General features: G+C 48.9%; 1 protein-coding gene across 1 annotated transcript in view; it reads right to left on the bottom strand.

Moving 5' to 3' along the window:
* The window catches only part of SLC15A3 (solute carrier family 15 member 3), a 143,757-nt gene that overhangs the window by 23,169 nt on the left and 97,559 nt on the right, over positions 1-23,029 (bottom strand). Inside the window, exons 3-6 of the mRNA XM_069628888.1 lie at positions 15,018-15,177; positions 13,219-13,323; positions 12,123-12,291; positions 10,287-10,445 (exon numbers count right to left, since the gene is read on the bottom strand). Coding sequence (XP_069484989.1) covers positions 10,287-10,445; positions 12,123-12,291; positions 13,219-13,323; positions 15,018-15,177 — 593 coding nt within the window. The remainder of the gene's footprint in view (positions 1-10,286; positions 10,446-12,122; positions 12,292-13,218; positions 13,324-15,017; positions 15,178-23,029) is intronic.

Below are 23,029 nucleotides of genomic sequence, written 5' to 3'. Positions count from 1 at the left end.
CCAGTGGTCGAAGTGTACGGAAAGAAGTAGTGGAACTATGTTTCCTGCTGGCCTGTCCCTGCTCCACACAAACCCCATCACCACACCCCCTCCCACACACACCATACACACCCCCCACACTTGCACCTACTGTTTAAGGGAACGTTCAGTGCACTGAAAGAGCAAGTTTCAATTTCTTCTAACACTTTTATTTTAAAACGAAACCATTCCGGAACGGTTTCTTTTGAAAATAGAAGTATAGGAGCTGTAAAAGGTAATACAAAAAAAAAGTAGAGGAGCACTGCTCCCATCCACTCCTGCTCACTTCGACCACTGCGGATACCACGTTTTTATATAGGGTGCACAAACCATGTTTGTGGATTGACCACGTGCTCAGGGTTCTGCGACCTTTGGCTTTCCAGATGTTTTGGACTTCCATCCCTACAAGCTTGCATAGTCAATGGTCTGATCATGGACATCCTAGTCCAGAACCCCTGGCGAGCTGCGGGTTCCAGACCACGCTATTGAGGACTCCGCTGGTGACTTGTAGATATTCAGCAAATGCTCTTTCACATCACTCTACCGTGTCGAGAAGAAGGCTGTTAGGAAGATCACTTTAACTCTGGCAGCGAAGGAGTTGTTAAAATACTCACTTTCCAAATAAGCAAAGAAAAAATGTAATTGGTGATGCCAGCTGATAGTAACAATAGGTTGGTTACACCTCAAGAAGTATTCTTTGCATCTAGCAGAAGCTATTTCAGGTAGGTGGCAACTCCGGGCGGACATATTTTTGACATGTCTTTTAGACCATAAGCTAGCCATAATAATGGAGAGAACAACTCTTAGGAGCACCTGAGCAGAATGCAAGGCCATCCTGCATCCACAACATGACATAATCTCATACCACCACCACAGCAGAAGTAATGCCCCGCCATGAACAGTCTGCTGGCCAATAGGGGAAGCTCCCATCTCTTCTTTTGATTCCATTTTATTCTGATCGAAATGCTGAAAACTATACATTTATCCCAGCAATCACGAATATACTCCCCCCTTTTGATTATATTTCCCTACACGTTGGGAGTTATGTTTATCGGTTTTTGTGTCCCTTACTTTTTCCACTCTTCCCCCTTCCTGCTCTCCTTGGCCCCTTTTGCTTTTTACCCCGCTGTCTGCAGTCTAGATGCCTTCCTTGAGGGAGGTTGGGGCTGTCAAAATGTGCTTTACACAGACAAGACTTGGCACTTTAAGAGCATTACAGGGGTGATGTGCACATTATAAAGGACGCATAGCATATCATAAACTTGTGCAATGAAATTATCCGAAGGAATAACTGAGTAACAATGAAGTGTATGAGGCTTTACGGAATCTCTGTATGCGGCTTTACGGAATCTCTGTATACGGAATCTCTGTATACGGCTTTATGGAATCTCTGTATACAACTTTACAGAATCTCTGTATACGGCTTTACGGAATCTCTGTATACGGAATCTCTGTATACGGCTTTATGGAATCTCTGTATACGGCTTTACAGAATCTCTGTATACAGAATCTCTGTATATGGCTTTACGGAATCTCTGTTGGAGGAAAGCTTCAGGATAGGATGGGCTTCCTTCCAGTAGAGGTCTACATCTTTGCTAAACACATTTCATCTATATTATACAAATAGCCAAAAATAATTGCTGAAATGTAGAAAAAAAAAACCTGTAAACCTAAAACACAATCGCATCATACCAATCGATCGCGCTCCATTCATACTCTGCTAAATTTGAATATCTTAAGAGGGTCAGTAAATTGAGGGTCAGGAAATCGCGATCTCAGATTATCAAGAGTGTTTAAACATGCACCATCTCCTAGTAAAAAGTGACTATTGCAATATTGGTAAAGAATGGCAAAGATCCCATACATTTCTCATCACACAGCCCTATCTCATTTTTCATTGGATGAAGTACCCTATTTGCTAAGCTCTGGCCCCCGACTAGGAGGATTTTATAAGTTCTATCGTTCAATGGTACAGCATGCTTTTGTTCTGAATTGTGAGAGAGTAGATCATAGGACAATCTGGGCAATTCTGGCAGATGTGCCAGCCAGTCAGGGATCCTGGTTAGCACCCTTGTTCCGATAGTGAGAAAGTATTTTATCGGGTTGACTGGGGACGCACTGAAATTCAATATGGTACTTCAAAGGACGGGAGCTTACTGATACTGTATGCACTGAGCAAACAACATCATGGCGTCATCGCTTTCTTCTTCTATGCAGATTGTGCAAGTTGACCCATCAAGTGATGCATCAACGGTGACCCAAATCTCGACTGATTCGCTATATGGATTCAGATTCCTGCATATGCTGATTCATTAATGATTATAACTAGCAAACCCACTTCCACTTATTCAGTAATTCTGGATTTGATCCTAGTGTTTGGCCCTAGTTTGTGAAATGTCAAGATGCAAGTTAAATGATGGGAACATGGCTTTATCTATACCCTGGGCTATATCTGGTACAGCTGTTTCTTTAGGGGTGTAAATATCATGATTGGTGGAGACTAGTCAAGTTTACAATTTAATAAAGTAATTCATGCTGACTGCACTACTTTGAAGATGTTCCACTTTGCATTGAATCGGTATGAATGCGTTTCGGTCGACGGTGCTAATGGCGTTTTTGTAGATGTTTCATGCTCTGTCAGTCTTTGTAACACAGGCTCAAACTGAAGACTATTGTCGGATGAGCTCAGAATTTCTAAAGACTGGGGCAAAATCTAGAAGGGAACAGAAAATGGTATGGTAATATTTATTTGTATAGCGCCTATACACAAGGAAAGTGTTTCAAAGCGCTCAAGAAGGAGGGAACAAGGCGAAAAAACAGTCATTCAGAGCCCTTGAATTTATGAACGATACAGGCCTGTGCAGTGAGAGTGTGTATAATACAATTAACAGTGTAGTTAACAGCAAGTAGGTCTGATGACGATTTTACAGTTTTTCCAAGTGAATTGAGGTGCCGCCATACAAGGAGGGGAGACAAGGAAGATAGACTATCTTCAAGGCATGGTACATTCAGATCGTGAAAGTGCACAGATGGTAGGGGGGGCACCAAGTGCACTCAGTCAGAAGCTGGGTAAGTGCTGAGGGATGCCATTCTCATGGGTCATTGACCAGGTGCATTAGCAATGCAGCAAGTGCAGGCCCGGAGGCAAGTGCGAGAGGACAGGCGAGGGTGCCAGGGACCTGTAAGACTGTGAGTTACACCCGGCGGCAAATCGGCAAGCTGTGGGGAAACGGAGGGAGAGAGAGGGATAGAGCGAAGAGGGAGGTTAGCAGGGTAGAAGGAGAGGGGAGAAGAGGAATGGCTTAAGGAGTTTCCGGAACTTAAGGATATCAGGCTCAAGACGGAGGGCGGCAGGGAGTCTATTCCGGAAGGAGGCCCCTGCTGAGATTAAAGATCTCCCTTCAAATCTCTGCTTGGAGAAATGCTAATTAATACCAGGATGGTAGGAGGTCTTCTAATACTGCGCTTGGAGTTTATAGCTGGGCAGCTATGATTAATCTTCCTGGTAGGGACTTTGCTATCTAAATGGCTGTCTAGAGGAATGTGGAAAGATGCCGCTCCCCCTTGTGGAATTTTTAAAAGATGGATTTGATACAAACATTTTGTATAGAAATCAAGTCTCGTGGCTTTATGCCAATTTTGTGTCCTTTGGGTAGTTTTTACTGATTACCTTTACAATGACTCCTTTTTTATAGGGAATACTAATGCCATGTATTATTCTCTGGATGTGTCATTTAACCTGCATATATTTAGGGGATTCAGTGCTGTGGGAGGTGCTGTGTTCATTTATGACCCAAACAGCATTGCTCCTCCCTGTATATAAATAAATACAAAATCTAAAGAAATGAATAGTCACCTATATTTATGCAGGAACCCACTGTTGCAAGACACAACCAGAGTATGGAAGAAAGTGCCTTTTGCAGTTCAGATCCTCATAATGAAAGGCCTAAAAAAAAACAGGAGCCTATCCACGAAATAGGGAGAAATGTCTCCAGTAGTAAAGAAAGCTCTAATATTATGCTTCAGACTGGGGCAAGACGCATGCTGTCACTCAGGGCCTGGTGGACAACCACACAGAAGCACATCACTCTTTAAACGCAAGTGAGCATGCGTCCCCCCCAGTCTGAAGCCCAATATTCGAGCTTTCCTTACATGAACAAGTTGTGGGGCACTATGCATGTGTCAATTGCATTATTTGTCAATTCACAATATGGACAGAGGTATTTGTCCATGAAACATTTAGATGGCATATGCGGCAGTTTACTAATTGCCTATTGACAAATGGCATTAAATGCCCATCTGACCTGGTCTACATTGGCACAACAACCAGAAAGGCGGTTTTGGGATTAACACACATATTCGTACCAAGACTTTGACAGCACCATTAGTGCAGCATTATGTTCCAGCTAACCACACAGAAAATGACATGCAGTGGATTCTAATGGATCAATTGAGGCATGATGTCGGCAACCTTTCAATGCTGAATAGGTTATTGAAACTAGAACAATGGATACATCGCCTTCTTATGCATGTTTCAGGGCTTAATGAGTAACTGCAATGGTCGGTTCTCCTTGCATAAATAAGACAAGTGGCTGTCGACCACATTGGGATATATGAGGCGGAACATTACCTAGGAACATAGTTAATGAAGAGAAACCAGCACAGAATATCTGAGAAAAAGGTTAGATAAGGTCCTGAAATGATGACAGAACCACCACATGTCGGATCAAGTGGTAAGCAAAGAGTACAGCAGCAACTTGTACATACATCATTTGTTAGCTACGATGTGCGATACTCATCCAAGATGGCCTACATGCAGGGACGTGGTCTACTCCGATGGAAGGTAAACAGCGCGGTCAACATAGAGTATATAGTTCCGGGAGACGCCAAACAAGGAGAAGCGACATGGAGCAAATGTGGTTTGGCTTGGACAGAATGTTCACTTGGAGCTGATCGAGGGACTTTGAAACAGTAAGAGAATGGCTCATTTACATCACGACTCGATCAAATGGGCATGCAACAGTCCTTAGGTAGAGCGAATGGGGCATTAGACCACCTGCAAAAGAAATTCCTATGTTCATGAAAGCATATTTCTAATCCTTGTCCATGGAAAGCAGTTTTGGATGGGGCGTTCATTGGGAATTAGATTCTTTGTACAAGCTAAGCATTCAAACAAGGCCATTTGGACATATTATTTGTGCTTGATTTCAGGAGTTGCCTTGACCCCTGCAGCTATAGATGAAGTAATCCTGAGGGAAAATAGCATCCACAGATTGATCGATATTTCACTTTGCCAGATATTCGGTATTGACATCACTTGAAAAGGAATAAGGTACTACCATCTGTGCATCTTTTTCGAATTTCGTGCAAGCAATGGGAATATTAGTTATTGCTTCTAACTTGACCTCCCCTGTTATCGGAGTATTCAGGTAGTTTGGTGTAGGCATCTAAGGCTTTCAGGCCAGAGATCAGCATGTGAGCAATTGGATGTTTATATGAGATGGTGTTGAATTTGGAAGTGGCCCATCCACATTGCATTAATTTTGCAATCAGAAATTAAAAACTGTTGTCTGATTTAATAGGCAAAACAGTTTTAGACATTTTTTAAGGTTAAATGTTTGTTTTTTTGTTTTAAAGATTGGGGATCCCTGCAGACCACATTTGCAATGTCCTGAAGATGGCTGTTTTATGTCATTCAGACGGATTACCCAGCCGAAACCCAAGTCGATGATTTTGAAGACCGAATTGCACTGAATTGTGTGAAACATTCTAAGTTGGAAAGGCCTATTTGGTATCCAAAATTGTTAAGATACGTGCCACCTAAAAATAGAATGGTGCATTGACGTCCTTTACAGCACTTTGCACTTTAGGTAAATTTTACTGACCCTCTTAAGATATTCAAATTTAGCAGAGTATGAATGAAGTGGAGCGTAAACGATTGGTATGATGCGATTGTGTGTTAGGTTTACAGGTTTTTTTTTTCTACATTTCAGCAATTATTTTTGGCTATTTGTATAATATAGATGAAATGTGTTTAGAAAAGATTTACTCTTATGTATGAATACATTTATGAATAAATGATTTTGAAATGAACTGTTGGACTAGATTTCATTTGTTGAAAGGGACTCCAACATAAAAAATATATTAAAAGCAAAGAGGGTTTTTTCTTCTGTGTTTTGATCCAATACTTAATGGCAGAGAGACGGTTGGAAATGTTGATAGAGCGATCCGAGGAGAGTTCAGGAAAAGAGAAGATTTGGGTGTCGTCTGCGAAGAGTTGTTACGAGAACCCAAAGGAGAAGATTAGTGCTCCAAGAGCAGAGGTGTAGTGTAAAGAGGAGCAGATCCAAGACAGAGCCTAGTGGTCACCAACAGTGGTGTGCAACAGAGTGAGTTGAGAGGTGATGTTGCTCCAGGAAACAGATAATTGGTGAGATGCAAGGTAGGATTCAATCCAGACAAGAGCTCCGTCCCGAATTCCAAGGAAAAATACACTATTAAAGAGATCAGAGTGATCAACGGTGTTGAAGGCAGCAAACAGGTCAAGGAGAATTAGGACAGAGGATTGGTTGAAGTGGTTAGCAGCGGTGATGAAGTTTGACACATTCATGAGAGCAGTTTACACGGAGTGACAGGAGCGGAAACCTGCTTGTAGGGGGTCTCCAAAGGTTGTTTATGTCTAAGAAATTGTTAAGACGGTTGAACACAACCCTTTTGAGCACTGTAGAGAATGCAGATGGAGAGGCACAGGGCGAAAGATAGCCGTTAGGTTGGGTCCATCCTCTTGCTTTTCAAGGAGAGGAATGACGGTGGCTGTTTTGAAAATGGAAGGGAACAAAGCAGAGTTGAAAGACAGGTTGAAGGGTTCAGTGAGGCTTGACCCGCTGAGGAGCAAGAGGGTCTGATGGGGCATAAGAGGGGTGAGCCTTCATTAGTAGAAAAATTACTTTTTCAGTATTTGTGTGACTAAAGTGGAAGGTGGAGGCAGAGGATGATGGTAGAGTAGAGAGAGTGTAGAATGTAGGAGGAAGGAGCGTATGGTAGGTCAGGAGAGTCTTTTAATTTGGAAATATTTACAGCAAAGTATTCAGCTAGGTCATTAGCTGTGAAAGTGGAGTTTACAGTCATAGATTTAGGAGGTTTAAGGAGTAAGTTTAGGGTGCCCCTTAGCCAGTTAGGAAGGTTGGAGTGAGAGCCAATGAGGGTGAGGTAGAATTCCCTATTCATTCGTATGAAGAGAGGACTTGAGAGCTCAGGGCAGAGAGGTAGAGTTGCAGGACATCATGCAAGTTGGTACGCATCCATTTGCGCAGCAGCCGATGCATGTCTGTGTGGAGAGAGAGTATGACTGGGGTGACCCATGGCGGAGGATGCTGAAACCTAGAGGTGAAAGTAAGCAGTGGGAAGTGAGAGGAGAAGGCGTCAAATAGTAGGGATTGGAAGCTGGAGGTGCCAGTGTTGGTGGAAGAGGCATCAGGTGTGAAGGAGGAGAGCGAGAACTGTATGTCAGCGAGAAAGGGAGGAATGGCAAAAGGTTTACATTGTATTTAGTAGTAGGTGAGGCAAGTGGTGAGGAGAGGTCGAGGGTGGGAAGGATATGGTGGTGGAAACAATTCAGATAGAGATGGTGTGACACTATGAGTGGCTGTGAAAGAGGTGGATATGAATAAGGATTCCAGGGTCAGACCAGCCCCCCCCCCCCCCGTGTGCGTAAGTAGGTTATGAATAGAGTGAAAAGCGTGGTCACTTAGAAAAGATTGAAGTTCAGATTTCTGAGAAGTGGTTGGAGTGGGAAGGTTAGTCACCTAAGAGAATGAGGTGAAATTTAGTGGAAAGAGAATCGGAGTTGCTCTAGATCATCAAAGAATGGTCCAGTGGGACCAGGAGGGCGATAGATGGAGATGATGTGAAATAAGTGAGGCCGAGCAATAGTAGAGAGAATGCGAATTCACAAGAGGTAGGAGATGACATTGCATTGGAGATTCATGAGGCGGGAAGAGAAAAGGTGTCCGATGCCTCCACCTATGCCAGTCAGTCGAGGAGAGTGAATGAAGTACAGTTTGGAGTCGTGCAGGGCTGCCAGATTGTCAGTGTCAGATGGAATACAGGTTTCAGCGATAGCAAGAAGGTCTAGGTGAGGAGAGCTGGAGTAAAAGTAGTCGATGATGAGCAAAGTTTTGTTGCATACAGACGGAGCATTGTTCCAGAGTGCTATGTTCAGTTGATGCAGTAAGAAAGAGCGGAGAAGTTCAGTTCAGTTTTAGAGCAAGAGAGGCGAGGTGGATTGGCATTCGAAGAGGTATGGTTAACTTTCCGGCTTTGTTTGTTGGAAGCAGGTGGAAGAGAGATGAAGTAGGGGGAGTTTTGAGTTGTGAGTTTCGTAATTGGGATAGGAAAGGACGAAGTTGTAGCATGATTGGCCGGGGGCAGAGGTTGAGACAGCCTGCCAGGCAATGAGAAGGCTCAGAACGAGGGGATTACCAGAGGCTATCTTCACCTGCTGGAGAATGAGGTAAGTGCTCGCCTCCCACCGCCACCCCCCCTGCAGGATTTCCCTTCACTCCCCCCCGCCACACTTACCTGCTTTTCAGGAGTGGATGCATTGGGAACACTTCTGTCCCCAGCGCGTCCACTCCCGATCTGCGGCACGCTGCCATGGAAAGGAAGATAGGACTACGCCTAGTCTCTTCTCCCTTTCCATGGCAGCCATTTTGTTTGATTACCTTTTTTTCTTTTAAATACCATTTACAATGTCCGCCATGGAAAGGGAGAACGGACTACATTCCACCTTACTTGGTGGGCATTTATTTTCTTTTTTCTTTCTTCATTTGCAAAACACTGGAGCGATTCACAACTTGTAAAAAAAAGCTTTTAGTACCTGGTCTTATGAGCTGGGATACTAATAGCAATAAGCCCTGAGCAGGGTGGGCGTTACTGCTTCAGGTATCTGTGTTACTATGGTTGCCTGGGTATTAGCTGAAATAGTAATGCCCCCATGCTCGGGGCTTATTGCTTACGTAGTGCAGTGTTGCGAGACAGCATAGTAATTGGGTAGCTTGTGGTACTCAGTTGCAGCAGGGAGGTAGGCAAAGAGGCTGGTCAATGGCTGGTTTTCACCCTTACCAATTCCTCCCTTCACTGGGACACCCCTGGCTGTTCGCCCCTTGGGAGTTCTGAAGGGATGATACGCTCTCATCACCTGATCGGCTAGTCCATCAGTGGTTGGTCTCTTTGCTATTGTCCCTGGTGTTGCTGGAATTAGGCGATTTCTTTCTGGTTGGTGTTCTCAGAGGTGGCTCTTGTGGCATTCAGCAGCTGGAGATGGGGCTGATTCTTCTACAGAAGATATTACCTTCTATAACCTGCATATGTCTCATCTCACAATGTTAGGGGAAGTCACACTATCTGATGTATTGCCTTTTGTACCCTGCACTTGCTTTCTATTTTAGTGATGCTGCCCTGCGTGTGACCCACCTCCCATGATCTTGGGGGCATTGCACTGCTAGATGTATTGCACTCTACAGGCTACATGCGTCCTCTCTCCTCTCTGCAAGAATGGTCTTAGGAGCTGCACTACTAGAGCTATTGACTCCTATATCCAGCATGCGCCCACTTTCCTAGCATATCTTTTTAGCGGAAGCACCACCCATTCATGAATTACCTACAAAAGCTTGTAGGTGCTTTGCCTTTAAGCGTGGCATACAGGCGCAGCTGCGCTACTAGGTATTGCCTTATATTGCCCGCATGTAAAGTTCCTTATAAACGTATTAGGAGGAACTGCCCTGCTCGATGTATTATGCCCCATAATGTGGGTCTACTTTGTGTATCGGCTTGAAATTAGGGCGTGCTGCACTGCAGGAGAAAGTACACCTTACCTGAGCATGCCTCCTCTCCCTGTGGGGTGATGGGTGCTGGATCTGTACTGGTAGTGATGTGCCCCTCCATTGCAGGAACTTCTTGCATGATTGTATGCCAATACACAGCTGGAGGTGTGCCTTCCCCCTTCTGCGCATGCTTCATTTACCAGCATAACATTAGGGGGTGCTAGACTGCTGTTGTTACTGCCCTCTAAACACCCTGTAAGTTCATCACCTCCCAGCATGACATTTGGGGACAGAATCATTTGATGGATTGTGTATTCCAGGTCGCCCACCCTCCGGCCGACGACAGAGGAGGCTACCTGGCATCACCTGGACACCAGCACTCTGCCGATCAGACAGGCTAACACACTGGTCAGATGACAGTGCTTTTGCATTTGATCGTCTTACCTGGGATGCTGGCGAAGATCTCGCTGATGCCAATGAGTAGGTACTGAGGGATCTGCCACCAAATGGGAAGCGTGGCGGCATTGTACTGGTCCCGTCCTATCGTCTGATTCACAGTCATGCCTTGTTGGATGTAGAGGAGTCTTTCTGTTTCTAGAACCCCTGTCACAAGAGAAGCAGCTCGTGAGTGGTTGATGCGCAGCCAATGAGGACACGGCTGGGAGCATGACATTCTAAGGCTAGCATAAGTTTAGCTACATATTGACAGATCTTGGTTGGATTTATTTTGGAAGCTTCCCAATGCAGACATATTTTGTCATCAGGGGTTTTACTCAACTTCTGCTTGTGCAATTCTGGGCGTGTTTTTCAGGAAACCTGTGCAGATTGGATGTGATTTGCTGCCAGGAGAATGCCATGTCCGAATGGCATTGCCACAGTTCTCAAGCTCTGGGTAATGTTGGCATTCCCTCCTGCGTGCACATTTATAATGTTGTTGTGGTGTCTTCATCATGACTTTCTCTCTTGGAACTCAGAAGAGGGAGAAATAACCTGTGGCTTAGGGAATGAACATTGTGTGTATGTGTAAATTCAGACCTCAGTAGGGTTCTGTCCAACATTTAATGCCAACTGTGTTGGTAATGCAGCCCCACAAAATCCTTAACTGCGAGATTTGGTGATGCATTGTGGCACGGTCTCACTGGTGTCCGTGAATGGATTCGCGCAGCATTCACAAAGCAGCCATGCCAATTTATTTATTTATTGTTTGCTTGTCAGGTGCTTATACAATAGGAACATACTGTTTCAAAGATCCCACAGGGCAGGGAGGGAGCAGGGGAGGGAAATACATTACAACACAATATTTAGGAGCAAAAGGGGAGGAAGGAAGGAAGGGGCGGGGACACACCTATGCCTTGTGAGCATTCAGAACGTGCAAGTGCAGAAAGGAAGAGGGAAGAAGAGGTAAGTGCTGTGGAATCCGAGCTCGTGTGTGAGACAAGGATGAAGTGCTAGGAATGAAGAGTGCTACACGGCCTGGGCCGCGGGAGGTGTACGTGCGAGTCTCCAGAGCCGACAGTGTACAGGTGTAAAGTGCTGTGGAAGACAGGAGCTAGTAAGAATAGGTGTGAGAGGTCAGGGCCCCACAGATGCATGAGTGCCAGGACACCAATTCAGCAACTGTGGGATTAGAAGAGGAGAGAAGGAGGAGGAAAATAGGACAGTCTTAAGGAGCTTCCGGAATTTGAGAAGATCCTGCTCAAGGCGCAGGGGGGAGGGGTTTATTCCAAAGGAGGGAACCAAGCAGAGGCCTGCATCTACGACAAGAATGTAAGATTTCATAAAGAAAATAGTAGAGTCTGGAAAATGGAAACCTATTGTTCACCATTCCAAGCTATGCGGTTTATATTTTTCAAAGAAAATACATTATGTGGATTTCCTCCTTTTAGGTTTGAGGGTTGGATGAGCCTGGCCATAGAAAAAGCTGTTTGGTTGTACACTGTATACAACTGTGTGTTACGTGATGGATGAGTCTTTGAGGGCCCTCTTGAAGGCATCATTGACGTCTTATATTCCGTGATGGGTTCATTAGTACGGGTCTTGATAAAGGCCTCTCCCATCTCACAGATCTAGGGATGCTCAGTCTTTGGAACCCTTGTTGAATTCCTTGTTCCCTTCTTGTGTTTAGGGATGGTACTTCCCCAAGCCCTGAATAGTTGAGTGAACCCTATTGGAATTGCTGAGATTGCTCATTGAGTATTCATGCGCCTACTCGTGTAAACCAATGGACCCTTCTCTCACTATTTTTATATGCTGTTTCTACAAAGATAGGTGAGGCTTTACCTGCAACAAAGACTGACGTGAGGCCAAAGAACATGCCCAGTGCCATCCGCTTCAGGGCAGATGGTAGCAGGTGTCTTCGCATTAGGAATGGGTCGATGAATCGATCTTTCAGGGGGATGAGAACTAGAAGGACAATAACGTTTGCCATCAACAGCCACGCCTCTGGAATCTGGTAACAAAGAGGAGAAGAAAAAGAGCATGACTTGTCAGAAAGCAATAAAGGAGTGGAGCATCCACTGTTTGATACCACTAGAGTATTTTCACATAGAAGTACAGAATGGATAATGCGATGCAGGTCAATTTGCTTTGAGGTTTCATTTTAAATTAGGCTGGTTCTCCCTTTGGGGCGCAGTAGAGAGAGCTGTGTGTCTTATCCTAGAATGATGAAGGAAGCACATGCTACAGTCCAAGAAAGCTGAATCCGCATTCAGAGCTGGGAGTGAGGTCTTTCCACTGGATTGGTAAAGGGCATTGCAAGTCAGCATGTAGGTGGATTATCAGAGCTAGGTCTGGCAGGGGGTTAGTATGGCTACAACAGGTGTGCTTCAGATCTGGGTGGTGCTGCACTGCCCCAGCGCTGTGTGTCTGATTTGGTTGTGTGTGCGCGCACATGTGCAATCGGTTGGTATGGGTCCATTCAGGTTGCTTCAGTTCCGGATGGCAGTGTGTTATCCGATTTGTGTGTGGGGTTTAAGTGGGGCCCAGCAGTGGTGCTTTAGGTCAGCATGGATGTGCATGGGTAGGTGTGCATTGGATCTTGATGCACAAAAGCCATAGCTGCTGCAGATCAGTCGGGAGGTGTATTGCTACATTGGCGCTCGGGTGCATGGTTGTGCCAGTGGTCAGAACTGGAGTTCAATGAGTTATGTGAAGGTTCTTTAGCTGCTATTGCCATTGGGTGCACTAGGGGTACACTGGCAGAGCTGTACGTTCTTTACAGGATAATGGTTTGGGTTGCAGTAGATAAGGATGGAGCTGTACAGAAAGGGCATTATGTGATGCTTTAGATGAATGCATGCCCTTCCCTACCTCTGTGTTGTTAATGGGTTTTGCCAGATGCCTCCAATACTCACAGCTGATACACGCTTGCACTCACCCTGTATCCTTCGCTATTGCTGCTTGAAAGGTTTCCTGGGTTCTGGTTGTCGAACAGAGTTGGGATGCGCAAGTGAAGACCTTGGAGGAAGTACGTGCTCTGCATCTAAGCACAAAGACCATGGCACACATTACAGTGTAAACAAAAAGGGAAATGATTTAACATACACAACATGAAAAGCAAGATGGCCGGCACAGGAGAAAGAAAACACGAAGTATCACCAGCAGGGTGCAGGGTTATGAAATGTGTGGGGCGAGGGCAGCATGTACTGTAATGTGATTTGACAAGTTGGACAGCATGTGTAGGTTGATGGTATCTCTGAGGCAATGGCAGTGTTCAAGGCAATGTCGGTACTAACATGGACAGCATGTAGTGTGGTTGAATCCTTTTAATGGACAGTGTGTAGGGTGAAAGGTTGCTGAGATGGGCAACTGTAGGTTGATGGAATCGATGAGAGGGGCAAAGTGTAGGAAGGAGTTATTGTTGAGAAGGGCAGGGTGTAGGGGGTGGCATCAATGGGATGAAGAGCATATAGGGGGAAGCCGCAGCTTATATGGGCAGTCTGTAGAGGGATGTGAATGCTTGGAACGACAGCATGTAGGATAATGGGATCTTTGAGGAGATGAACAGAGTATAGGGCAACTGGATTGCTAAAGTGGGTAGCACCTAGAATGATGTGATCCCTGAGGTTGACAGCGTGTAGGGTGACGGGATATCTGAGATAGGCAGCACCCAGGGGGGTGGGATTGTTGAGATGGACAGTGCATAGCACAACAGGATTGCTGAGATAGGTAGAATGAAGGGTGATGGACGAACCAGTGTGATGGCAAGAGTTTTGCATGAGAGCAGCACTGAGGTGGACAGCTGATAGGCTGTTGTGGTCACTGTGATAAACCATGCATAGGGTGATGGGGTGCTGAGAAGGACAGGGAGAAGATGATGGGATCGCTGAGATGGACAGCGTGTAAGGTGATGGGATTTCTGGTGAAGATGGGCTCGTGGGATGAAGACATCTGTGAAAAAAGTGACAGGGTATCCTAACATGAAAACCCAGAAAGTATGAACAGCATGTAGTGTGATCAGCTTCTTATAAGGTACTAGACTTACAACATGTATGGTGATGGGATCTCAGAAGGGTGAAAGGTGTACATTTATGGAGATCTTGGAGTAAATGTACAGGGTGTGGGTTGGGGAACATTCTCAGTACATGAAAAGAGCCTGAGGTCTATCTGAATATGGGTACGGGTTGGGTTATCGCAGAACATATGCATGCTGTTGGTGCTGAAGGACAAGCAATGTGTGGGATATCTCGGGACATGCATAATGTTTGGGATATTGCATATAACCTGCATGTTGTATATAAAAGGACATGACCAGGTTGTAGGATATTGGGAAGCATAGCACAGTGCTATCTCCCCAAACACTAGTGTGTGTAATATCTCAGGACATTTGCTGGCTGTTGGGTATTTCAGGGCTTGCTCAGTGTGTTGGAATTCTCAGGGCATGTACAGTGTGTGAAATATTGTAGTACGTGTGCATGGTGTGGGATATCTAAGGACATACACAGTATATGGGATAACTCAACATGTGCAGTGTGGGGAATAGCTCAGGACATGCACAAAGTGTGGGATATTTGCATTGTTCTTGCTCAAGATATCTTGGGACCTGAGCAGTGTGTGGGATATCTGAGGCCTGCGTGAGATACCTCAGGACTTTCACAGGTTGTAGAACATCCTAGGACATAGGACAATTAGTCTTAGCGTGGTACTGAGCATGCTGTGGTTGAGGCTCACACATACCTGGAAGTACACCATCCAGTATGGAATGAGTGACAGGAGCACGGGCATGATCTTCCACAGCACCCGGAAGTTGGCACTGGCTCCACTGTGATGCACTTGAGCCTCATCCTCTGTCTTTCTATCCACTTCCTCACTGACAACGGGTGGCAGATCACCTTCTCTGTGATGGGAAGACGTCTCTGGTTATTTTATTCATACAACTCAAATAAAGTAAATACCAAGTGACAGGCATCATTTATAATTGGGCCCTCATTCTCTTGACAGCGGATGCGAGAGAAGGCTTTCTGCATTTTCCACCCAATCAACGGATGCTCATTGTGGGTGGGTGGCGGTAGTTCTGGCAGCACGGTGCACCATGCCTTTGTGGATTCACCATAGGCATGGTCGACAAACTGCTGTCAGATCCAGAGACCGGACAATCATAACAATGTTGCTCACATTGGGAACCATCGGGATTGCAAGGCCTTCCTAGGGATGTCCCAACCTCACCACACTTGGGATGTCCCCCAGGAAATAATCATGCGTGAAACCATTTTTGGTTTATAAATGCTTTTCAGGGGGAGGGTGTGTGGCAGCATCTCCCTGAGAAGTTGAGAAAAGAAAAGAATATGTTTTCTGTGCACTGTGCAGCCAATAAGATGCTGGTTGTCCACAAAAGGTCTCCGCCCCAGGGGTTTCTGCATTGCAATGACAATCAATGATCTTAATCCATGAGGTGAAGATTAGAAGGAGAATCTGTCTTAAAGTGCCCTATGAGCGTATTGCAGATGCTGAAGCTTTCAGGATCCTGGGAGCAGATTCTCTGACTTTGGGAAAATAAGTCACTTGCTGTCTGGAGTTTTCTCTATGAATAAGACTGAACTTGGGTGAGTTTTAGTAGTGAACTGAATCCATCCACAAGAATGTAGATTCAGCCAAGCTGAGTTACAAATAAATAACTACCTTTAAGTCACAATAGCATTAATATCCTCGTTTGTGAGCGGGCTTGGCCATTAACAACCTGCTAGGCTTTAGTGAAGTGTGGGCCTTAACGAGGAATCGGTCCATTATCAGCCATGCCTACTTGGATATTGACACTATAAGCACCCTGGCATGTTGCTAATTCTTTAGAAAAAAAGCAAGAAATGTTCCCTTTTGATGAAGGTGCATGCAGGGACATGTACTGCTTCATCAAAGTGAAGGTGGTCCAGTCTAAAGAGGGTCTCCATGGACGTGACGGATTGGGGTTGGAAGCCTGTGGCTTAAATGTTCAAGGGAGAAAAGACTGCAAGTTATTTTTCTGAAAATAAATTTCGGTCTTCTCTCCCCTGAACATTTCAGTCTTTGCCCTTGCCCCTACTTACCTTGCGGCGGCACACTTCGCAGTGTGCCGCCGACTCGTTGTGTCCCTGCGACGCCTGTTCCCTTTCACTTCCTTGATCGAGAACAAGCGCCACAGGGTCCTTTCCTTTTTTTTATTTACTTTTCATGGGACCCCCCCACGCCTGCAGCCCTTGCCCGTAATGGGGGATTTAGTCGAACTTTTCGGCCGTTCGGAAATATTCGAACGGCTGAAATTCAGCCACATCTCCCATTCAGGATTTTTGGACGTTTCCGGAACTTTTTGGACGTTTCCGGACGTGACTGCTGTCCAGTGTTACTGCTAAGTGGTGGGATCCGAAATGGTGGGGAGATGGCGGTAAGTGCTGGCAGCAAGGTTGGGTGTGGAGAGGGGCAAAGCAGAGATGAGGGGGCTTGCAGGTGGGAGAAGTGTGTGCAGGTGGGGCTGGGGGCCAGTGTTTGGGCGAGCTCGTAGCTATGAGGAACACCACTCTTTGTGAAGGGGTGCTAGCAACTCTCTTCGAACAGTGTCAGTCACTGTCCATGAAAGGCAAGCATTGGAGGGAACTAATTGGCTGGCTTCCCTGCTCTGGGGGCTGATAATTGCTGTTAAATGTCAGGACCTAGAGAAACTTTCTTCAAAAATGCAGAAATTCGGCTTTGCTTCAACCGCTCAGGATAGATATCCTGCTCAAGTGATGGCAGGATGGTGTCAGCCGTATACACAGTGGGTCTCGGAGAGGTCAAATTCTAAACAAACTCTGCCAGTAGGACAGAAGAAACGGCCTGCCAAATCAAAATCCTTTAGACTGAGAAAGAGGAACTAACAGAGGTACAGGGCCTCATTACACGGATGGCGGTGAACCATGGCGCTATTAGCGCCATGGTTCATGCCGGTAAAATAACGGCACCGCCTTGGTGGAAAGGGGAATTACCGCCCTATTCCAAGGTTGGCGGGGCGGTAATTCCCCCTTCCACCATTGCCCTTCCCCATTCCCATTTTTGCCCCATAGGGCTCTATGGGAATGGGGAAGGCGCTAATTACGGTACCGCAAATTGCGGTACCGTAATTAGCTCCCTGGTCCCTTTGTGGGTTGGATTTTTAACGCCTGCAAAAAGCAGGCGTTAAATTCCCCAACCCGCAAAGGGACCTTGTAGTAAGGCGGTAAGGATTTACCGGTACCGGTAAAATACCGGTACTGGTAAACCCTTACTGCCATCTGTGTAATGAGGCCCACAGTCTTATTGGCAATTTCCTTCTGAATTAGGACACTTTCCAATAATAAGAGTGAATAAATTTACAAGATTCACAACTGTTGCAAAGGTCGAGGGCGGTGGATCAGAGTTCACACAATTTCACGCACCTTTAAAGGGAACTTTCCTCTGAGTGGTAGCAGAAGTAATTTTGGAAGCAGAATAGGTAGATTTGGCTTCAACTAACAGTGCCTTGCATTTACGACAAGACAACTGAGCCCTCTGTTTAGACCGAGGGATTGTGTGGGGTTAATAAACGAAATCCTTTCTATTTTGCATAATTTACCATTATTAAAAGGCAAGCTGCGAGTATACTGCAAGGTCTTTCATAGTGGGCAGTGGCACCTCATTAACCACAGTGGAATCGGAGCACTGACAGTGAAACGTTCACACTGACATCCACTTCATTTAACACTGAGTAAGCAGCTGTAGAACCCGTTTCTTTTAGCAAATTAGTGGATAGTTGTGAGAAAGAATGCTTCACAAGCATCTGAGTTTTGGTTGATCAACTATGAAAGTGGGGCTAATTCTATGTCCATACCGGAGGCGAGCATTATGCTTAATTTCTTTAATTAATAATTACTGCTTCCAACAGCTTTTCAAAAATGCGTAAAACTTCTTTCTGCTTTTTTTTTGTTTTTTTTGTTTGTTTTTTACATCAGCCTGTGGCTGTACAAACAAACTCAGTATAAACAAAAAGGGAGAAAAGAAACCACAAATCCCATGAATCTCTTGTAGAGGAGGTCCCAAATATAGCCTGCACTCCAGTCACCCATTTTGAAGTACCAGGAACGTTCACACTGAGATATGTGACGCATGATGAACAAATAAGCCGGCAGAGAGCCGCATTAGGGCTCTGCCCAGTGCCCATCAGAAGAACAATACCTATTGAAGTACCCATAACCAGACAACCATGGACAGTAAGGTATCCATTGAGACAACCTTACCAGCAAATGACACAAAATGGAGATTGACAGGCCTTAATTGAAGACGAATGGTGATGACACAAGGGCCCAGACAGACTCACAGATGAAAGAAACAACAAAAAAAAGATGACGGAGACGAAACGTCCTGAATACGGTTAGTGTGAACTTAGAAGGAGAGACGATGTTGAAGTATAAAGAAACTTAAACTGTAAAAGCAGGATGAAGATATTCAACCAGCTAACGCCTGTACATATGCTTGTAACCGCAAGAAGCTAAGAAAACAGAGCAGCTTGCTATGCTCAGCAGAAGAATAGAGCGCCAAGCGCCACATATATTACATGGCCACGCTAGTGGCCATGTAGTTATGGATAAGTTGCTGTTTCCATAGGAAGAGCACTTTTTGGGCGGCTTATAACTTCGCTCCCCCTGGACGAATCCTCACCAAAAGTATATGGCCCACTCTGAATTTTTTTGCAAAGTTTGATGAGGATTCGTCCAGGGGGGGAAAAGTTAAAAGTTATAGGGGGGGTCCCAAAATTTATTTTTTTCCCATAGACTGAATGGGAAAAATATTTTGCTCGCGCCTACAGCCCAAACCGCTGGACGGATTTTCACCAAATTTGGACCAGGAGCAGCGGCTTGGTCCCGAAGAGTGCTTTTGCAAATTTGGTGAAAATCTGTCCAGTAGTTTTTTTTAAAATGACCAAAAAGTAGGTTAAAAAACAATAGTGATATCTGTGTTCGCTTCGCGGACAGGACAGGGATTGGGGAAAGCAGGTTGCGTGATGTCCGCGGACATCTGACGTGCTCTCTCATTGGATGCGGTGAAAGCGTGCAGTGTGTCGTGGCTTCAGAGACGCCCGCCAGCTTTCTTTCTCGCATGAGAGGCTTTAGGCTTTGTCAGGTCAGCAGGAGCGGGATCTGCCGCCTGCACAGTAAGTCCCCCACCCCCGCTCATGCCCATGTCTGTCTCCTGTTCCCCCTACCCCCCACTCATGCCCCGTGTCTGCCCTATTCTGCCCCACCCCCCGCTCGTGCTCCGTGTCTCCCCTGGTCCTCCAGCCCCCGCTCATGCCATCGGCACATGGTGGTCAGCGGAGGGCTGAGGAGCGGGATCTGCCGCCTGCACACAAACTCATGTCCGTGTTTTTGTCTGTCTCCCGTTCTCCCCCACCACCCGCTCATGCCCCGTGTGTCTCTCCCCTTCCCCCCAAAACCCGCTCATGCCCCGTGTGTCTCTCCCCTTCCCCCCACCCCCTGCTCATGCCCCGTGTGTCTCTCCCCTTGCCCCCCACCCCCCGCTCATGCACGTGTCTCGCTCCCCTTCCCCCCAACCCCCGCTCATGTCCCATGTGTCTCCCCTTCCCCCCCACTCCCCGTTCATGCCCCGTGTGTGTCTCCCCTTCCCCCACCCCCTGCTCATGCCCCGTGTGTCTCTCCCCTTCCCCCCACCCCCGCTCATGCCCCGTGTCTCTCTCCTTCCCCCCGCCCCCCGCTTATGCCCCGTGTGTCTCTCCCCTTCCCCCCACCCCCTGCTCATGCCCCGTGTGTCTCTCCCCTTTCCCCCCACCCCCCGCTCATGGCCCGTGTGTCTCCCCTTCCCCCCCACCCCCGCTCATGCCCCGTGTGTGTCTCCCCTTCCCCAACCCCAGCTCATGCCACGTGTCTCCCCTTCCCCTCACCCCCTGCTCATGCACCGTGTGTCTCTCCCCTTCCAACCACCCCTGCTCATGCCCCGTGTGTCTCTCCCTCCCCCCACCCCCCGCTCATGCCCCGTGTCTCTCTCCCCACTGTTCCCTCCAACCCCCCGCTCATGCCCCGTGTGTCTTTCCTCTCGCCCCCACCCCCCGCTCATGCCCCATGTGTCTCTCCCCTTCCCCCCACCCCCGCTCATGCCCTGTGTCTCCTCTGTTCCTCCCCACCCCTGCTCATGCCCTGCGTCTCCCTCCTTTCCCACCCCCATCCCCCGCTCATGCCCCGTGTGTGCCCTATTCCCCCACACCCCCCCTCATGCCCCGTGTGTGCCCTGTTCACCCCCCCACCACCCGCTCATGCCCCATGTGTACCCTGTTTCCCCCACCCCCCGCTCATGGCCCGTGTGTCTCTCCCCTCCCCCCTCCCCTGCTCATGCCCCGTGTGTCTCTCCCCTGCCCCACCCCCCGCTCATGCCCGGTGTCTCCCCTCCCCCCCACCCCCGCTCATGCCCCATGTGTCACTCCCCTTCCCCCTACCCCCTTCCCATGCCCCATGTGTCTCCCCTTCCCCCCCACCCCCTGCTCATGCCCCGTGTGTCTCTCCCTCCCCCCACCCCCCGCTCATGCGCCATGTCTCTCTCCCCACTCCCGCTCATGCCCCGTGTCTCTCCCCTCCCCCCAAACCCCGCTCATGCCCCGTGTGTCTCCCCCCCCATCCCTGCTCATGCCCTGTGTGTCCCCTTCTCCCCACCCCCTGCTCATGCCCCGTGTGTCTCCCCTCCCCCCATCCCCGCTCATGCCCCATGTGTCTCTCCCCTTCCCGCTACCCCCTTCTCATTGCCCGTGTGTCTCCCCTTCCCCCCACCCCCTGCTCATGCCCCATGTGTCTCTCCCCTTCCCTCACCCCCTGCTCATGCCCCTTGTGTCTCTCCCTCTCCCCACCCCCCGCTCATGCCCCGTGTGTCTCTCCCTTTCCCCCACCCCCGCTCATGCCCCGTGTCTCCCCTTCTCCCCACCCCTTGCTCATGCCCCGTGTCTCTCCCCTTCCAACCACCCCCTGCTCATGCCCCGTGTGTGTCTCTCCCTCCCCCCACCCCCGCTCATGCCCCGTGTCTCTCTCCCCACTGTTCCCCCACCCCCCGCTCATGCCCCAAGTGTCTCTCCCCTCGCCCCCAACCCCCGCTCATGCCCCGTGTGTATCTCTCCTTCCCCCCACCCCCGCTCATGCCCTGTGTCTCCTCTGTTCCCCCCCACCCCCGCTCATGCCCTGTGTCTCCCTCCTTTCCCCCCACCCCCCGCTCATGTCCCATGTCTCCCTCCTTTCCCACCCCCACCCCCCACTCATGCCCCATGTGTGCCCCGTTTCCCCCTACCCCCCGCTCATGCTCCGTGTCTCCCTTGTGATGACCCCCACTCATTCCCTGTCTCCCTTCTTCCCCCCAACCCCCGCTCATGCCCTGTGTCTTCCTTCTCCCCCAACCCCCCGCTCATGCCCCGTGTCTCCCTCCTGTACCCCCCGCCCCCCGCATCTCCCTCCTGTACCCCCCACCCCCGCTCATGCCCCGTGTCTCCCTTCTTCCCCCCACCCCCCGCTCATGCCCCTTGTCTTCCTTCTTCCCCCCCACCCCCCGCTCATGCACCGTGTCTCCCTTCTTCCCTCCCCACCCCCGCTCATGCCCCGTGTCTCCCTTCTATCCACCACCCCCCGCTCATGCCCCGTGTCTCCCTTCTTTCCACCCCGCACCCCCTGCTCATGCCCCATGTCTCGCTTCTTCCCCCACCCCCGCTCATGCCCCGTGTCTCCCTTCCTCCCCCCACCCCCTGCTCATGCCCCGTGTGTCTCTCCCCTTCCCCCCACCCCCTGCTCATGCCCCGTGCCTTCCTTCCTTCCCCCCACCCCCGCTCATGCCCCGTGTCTTCCTTCTTCCCCCCACTCCCCGCTCATGCCCCGTGTCTCCCTTCTTCCCCCCACCCCCGCTCATGCCCTGTGTCTACCTTCTTTCCCCTCCACCCCCCGCTCATGCCCCGTGTCTCCCTTCTTCCCCCCCACCCCCGCTCATGCCCCACCCCCCGTTCATGCCCCGTGTCTCCCTTCTTCCCCCCCACCCCCCCGTTCATGCCCCGTGTCTCCCTCCTTCCCCCCACCCCCTGCTCATGCCCCGTGTCTCCCTTCCCCCTCCACCCCCCGTTCATGCCCCGTGTCTCCCTTCTTTCCCTCCCACCCCCCGCTCATGCCCCGTATCTCCCTTCTTCCCCCCACCCCTTGCTCATGCCCCGTGTCTCCCTTCTTCCCCCCACCCCGCTCATGCCCCGTGTCTCCCATCTTTCCCCCCCACCCCCCGCACATGCCCCGTGTCTCCCTTCTTACCCCCCACCCCCCGCTCATGCCCCGGGTCTCCCTTCTTTCCACCCCCCGCTCATGCCCCGTATCTTCCTTCTTTCCCCCCGCTCCTGCCCTGTCTCCCTTCTTCCCCCCCCCAAACCCCCGCTCATGCCCTGTGTCTCCCTTCTCCCCCCCCACCCCCGCTCATGCCCCGTGTCTCCCTTCTTCCTCCCCGACCCCCCGCTCATGCCCTGTGTCTGCCCTGTACCCCCCCACCGCTCATGCCCCGTGTCTCCCTCCTGTACCCCCCTATCCCCCGCTCTTGCCCCCGCGTCTCCCTCCTGTACCCCCACCCCCTGCAAAAGCCCCGTGTCTCCCTTCTTCCCCACCACCCCCCGCTCATGCCCCATGTCTTCCTTCTTCCCCCCACCCCCCGCTCATGCACCGTGTCTCCCTTCTTCCGTCCCCACCCCCGCTCATGCCCCGTGTCTCCCT

The sequence above is a fragment of the Ambystoma mexicanum genome, chromosome 12 (genome assembly GCF_040938575.1).
Source record: "Ambystoma mexicanum isolate Mex_15411 chromosome 12, UKY_AmexF1_1, whole genome shotgun sequence".
NCBI classification, from domain to species: domain Eukaryota; kingdom Metazoa; phylum Chordata; class Amphibia; order Caudata; family Ambystomatidae; genus Ambystoma; species Ambystoma mexicanum.
Note: the sequence above shows the minus strand (reverse complement) of the source record. Positions and strands in the feature narration are given on the sequence as shown.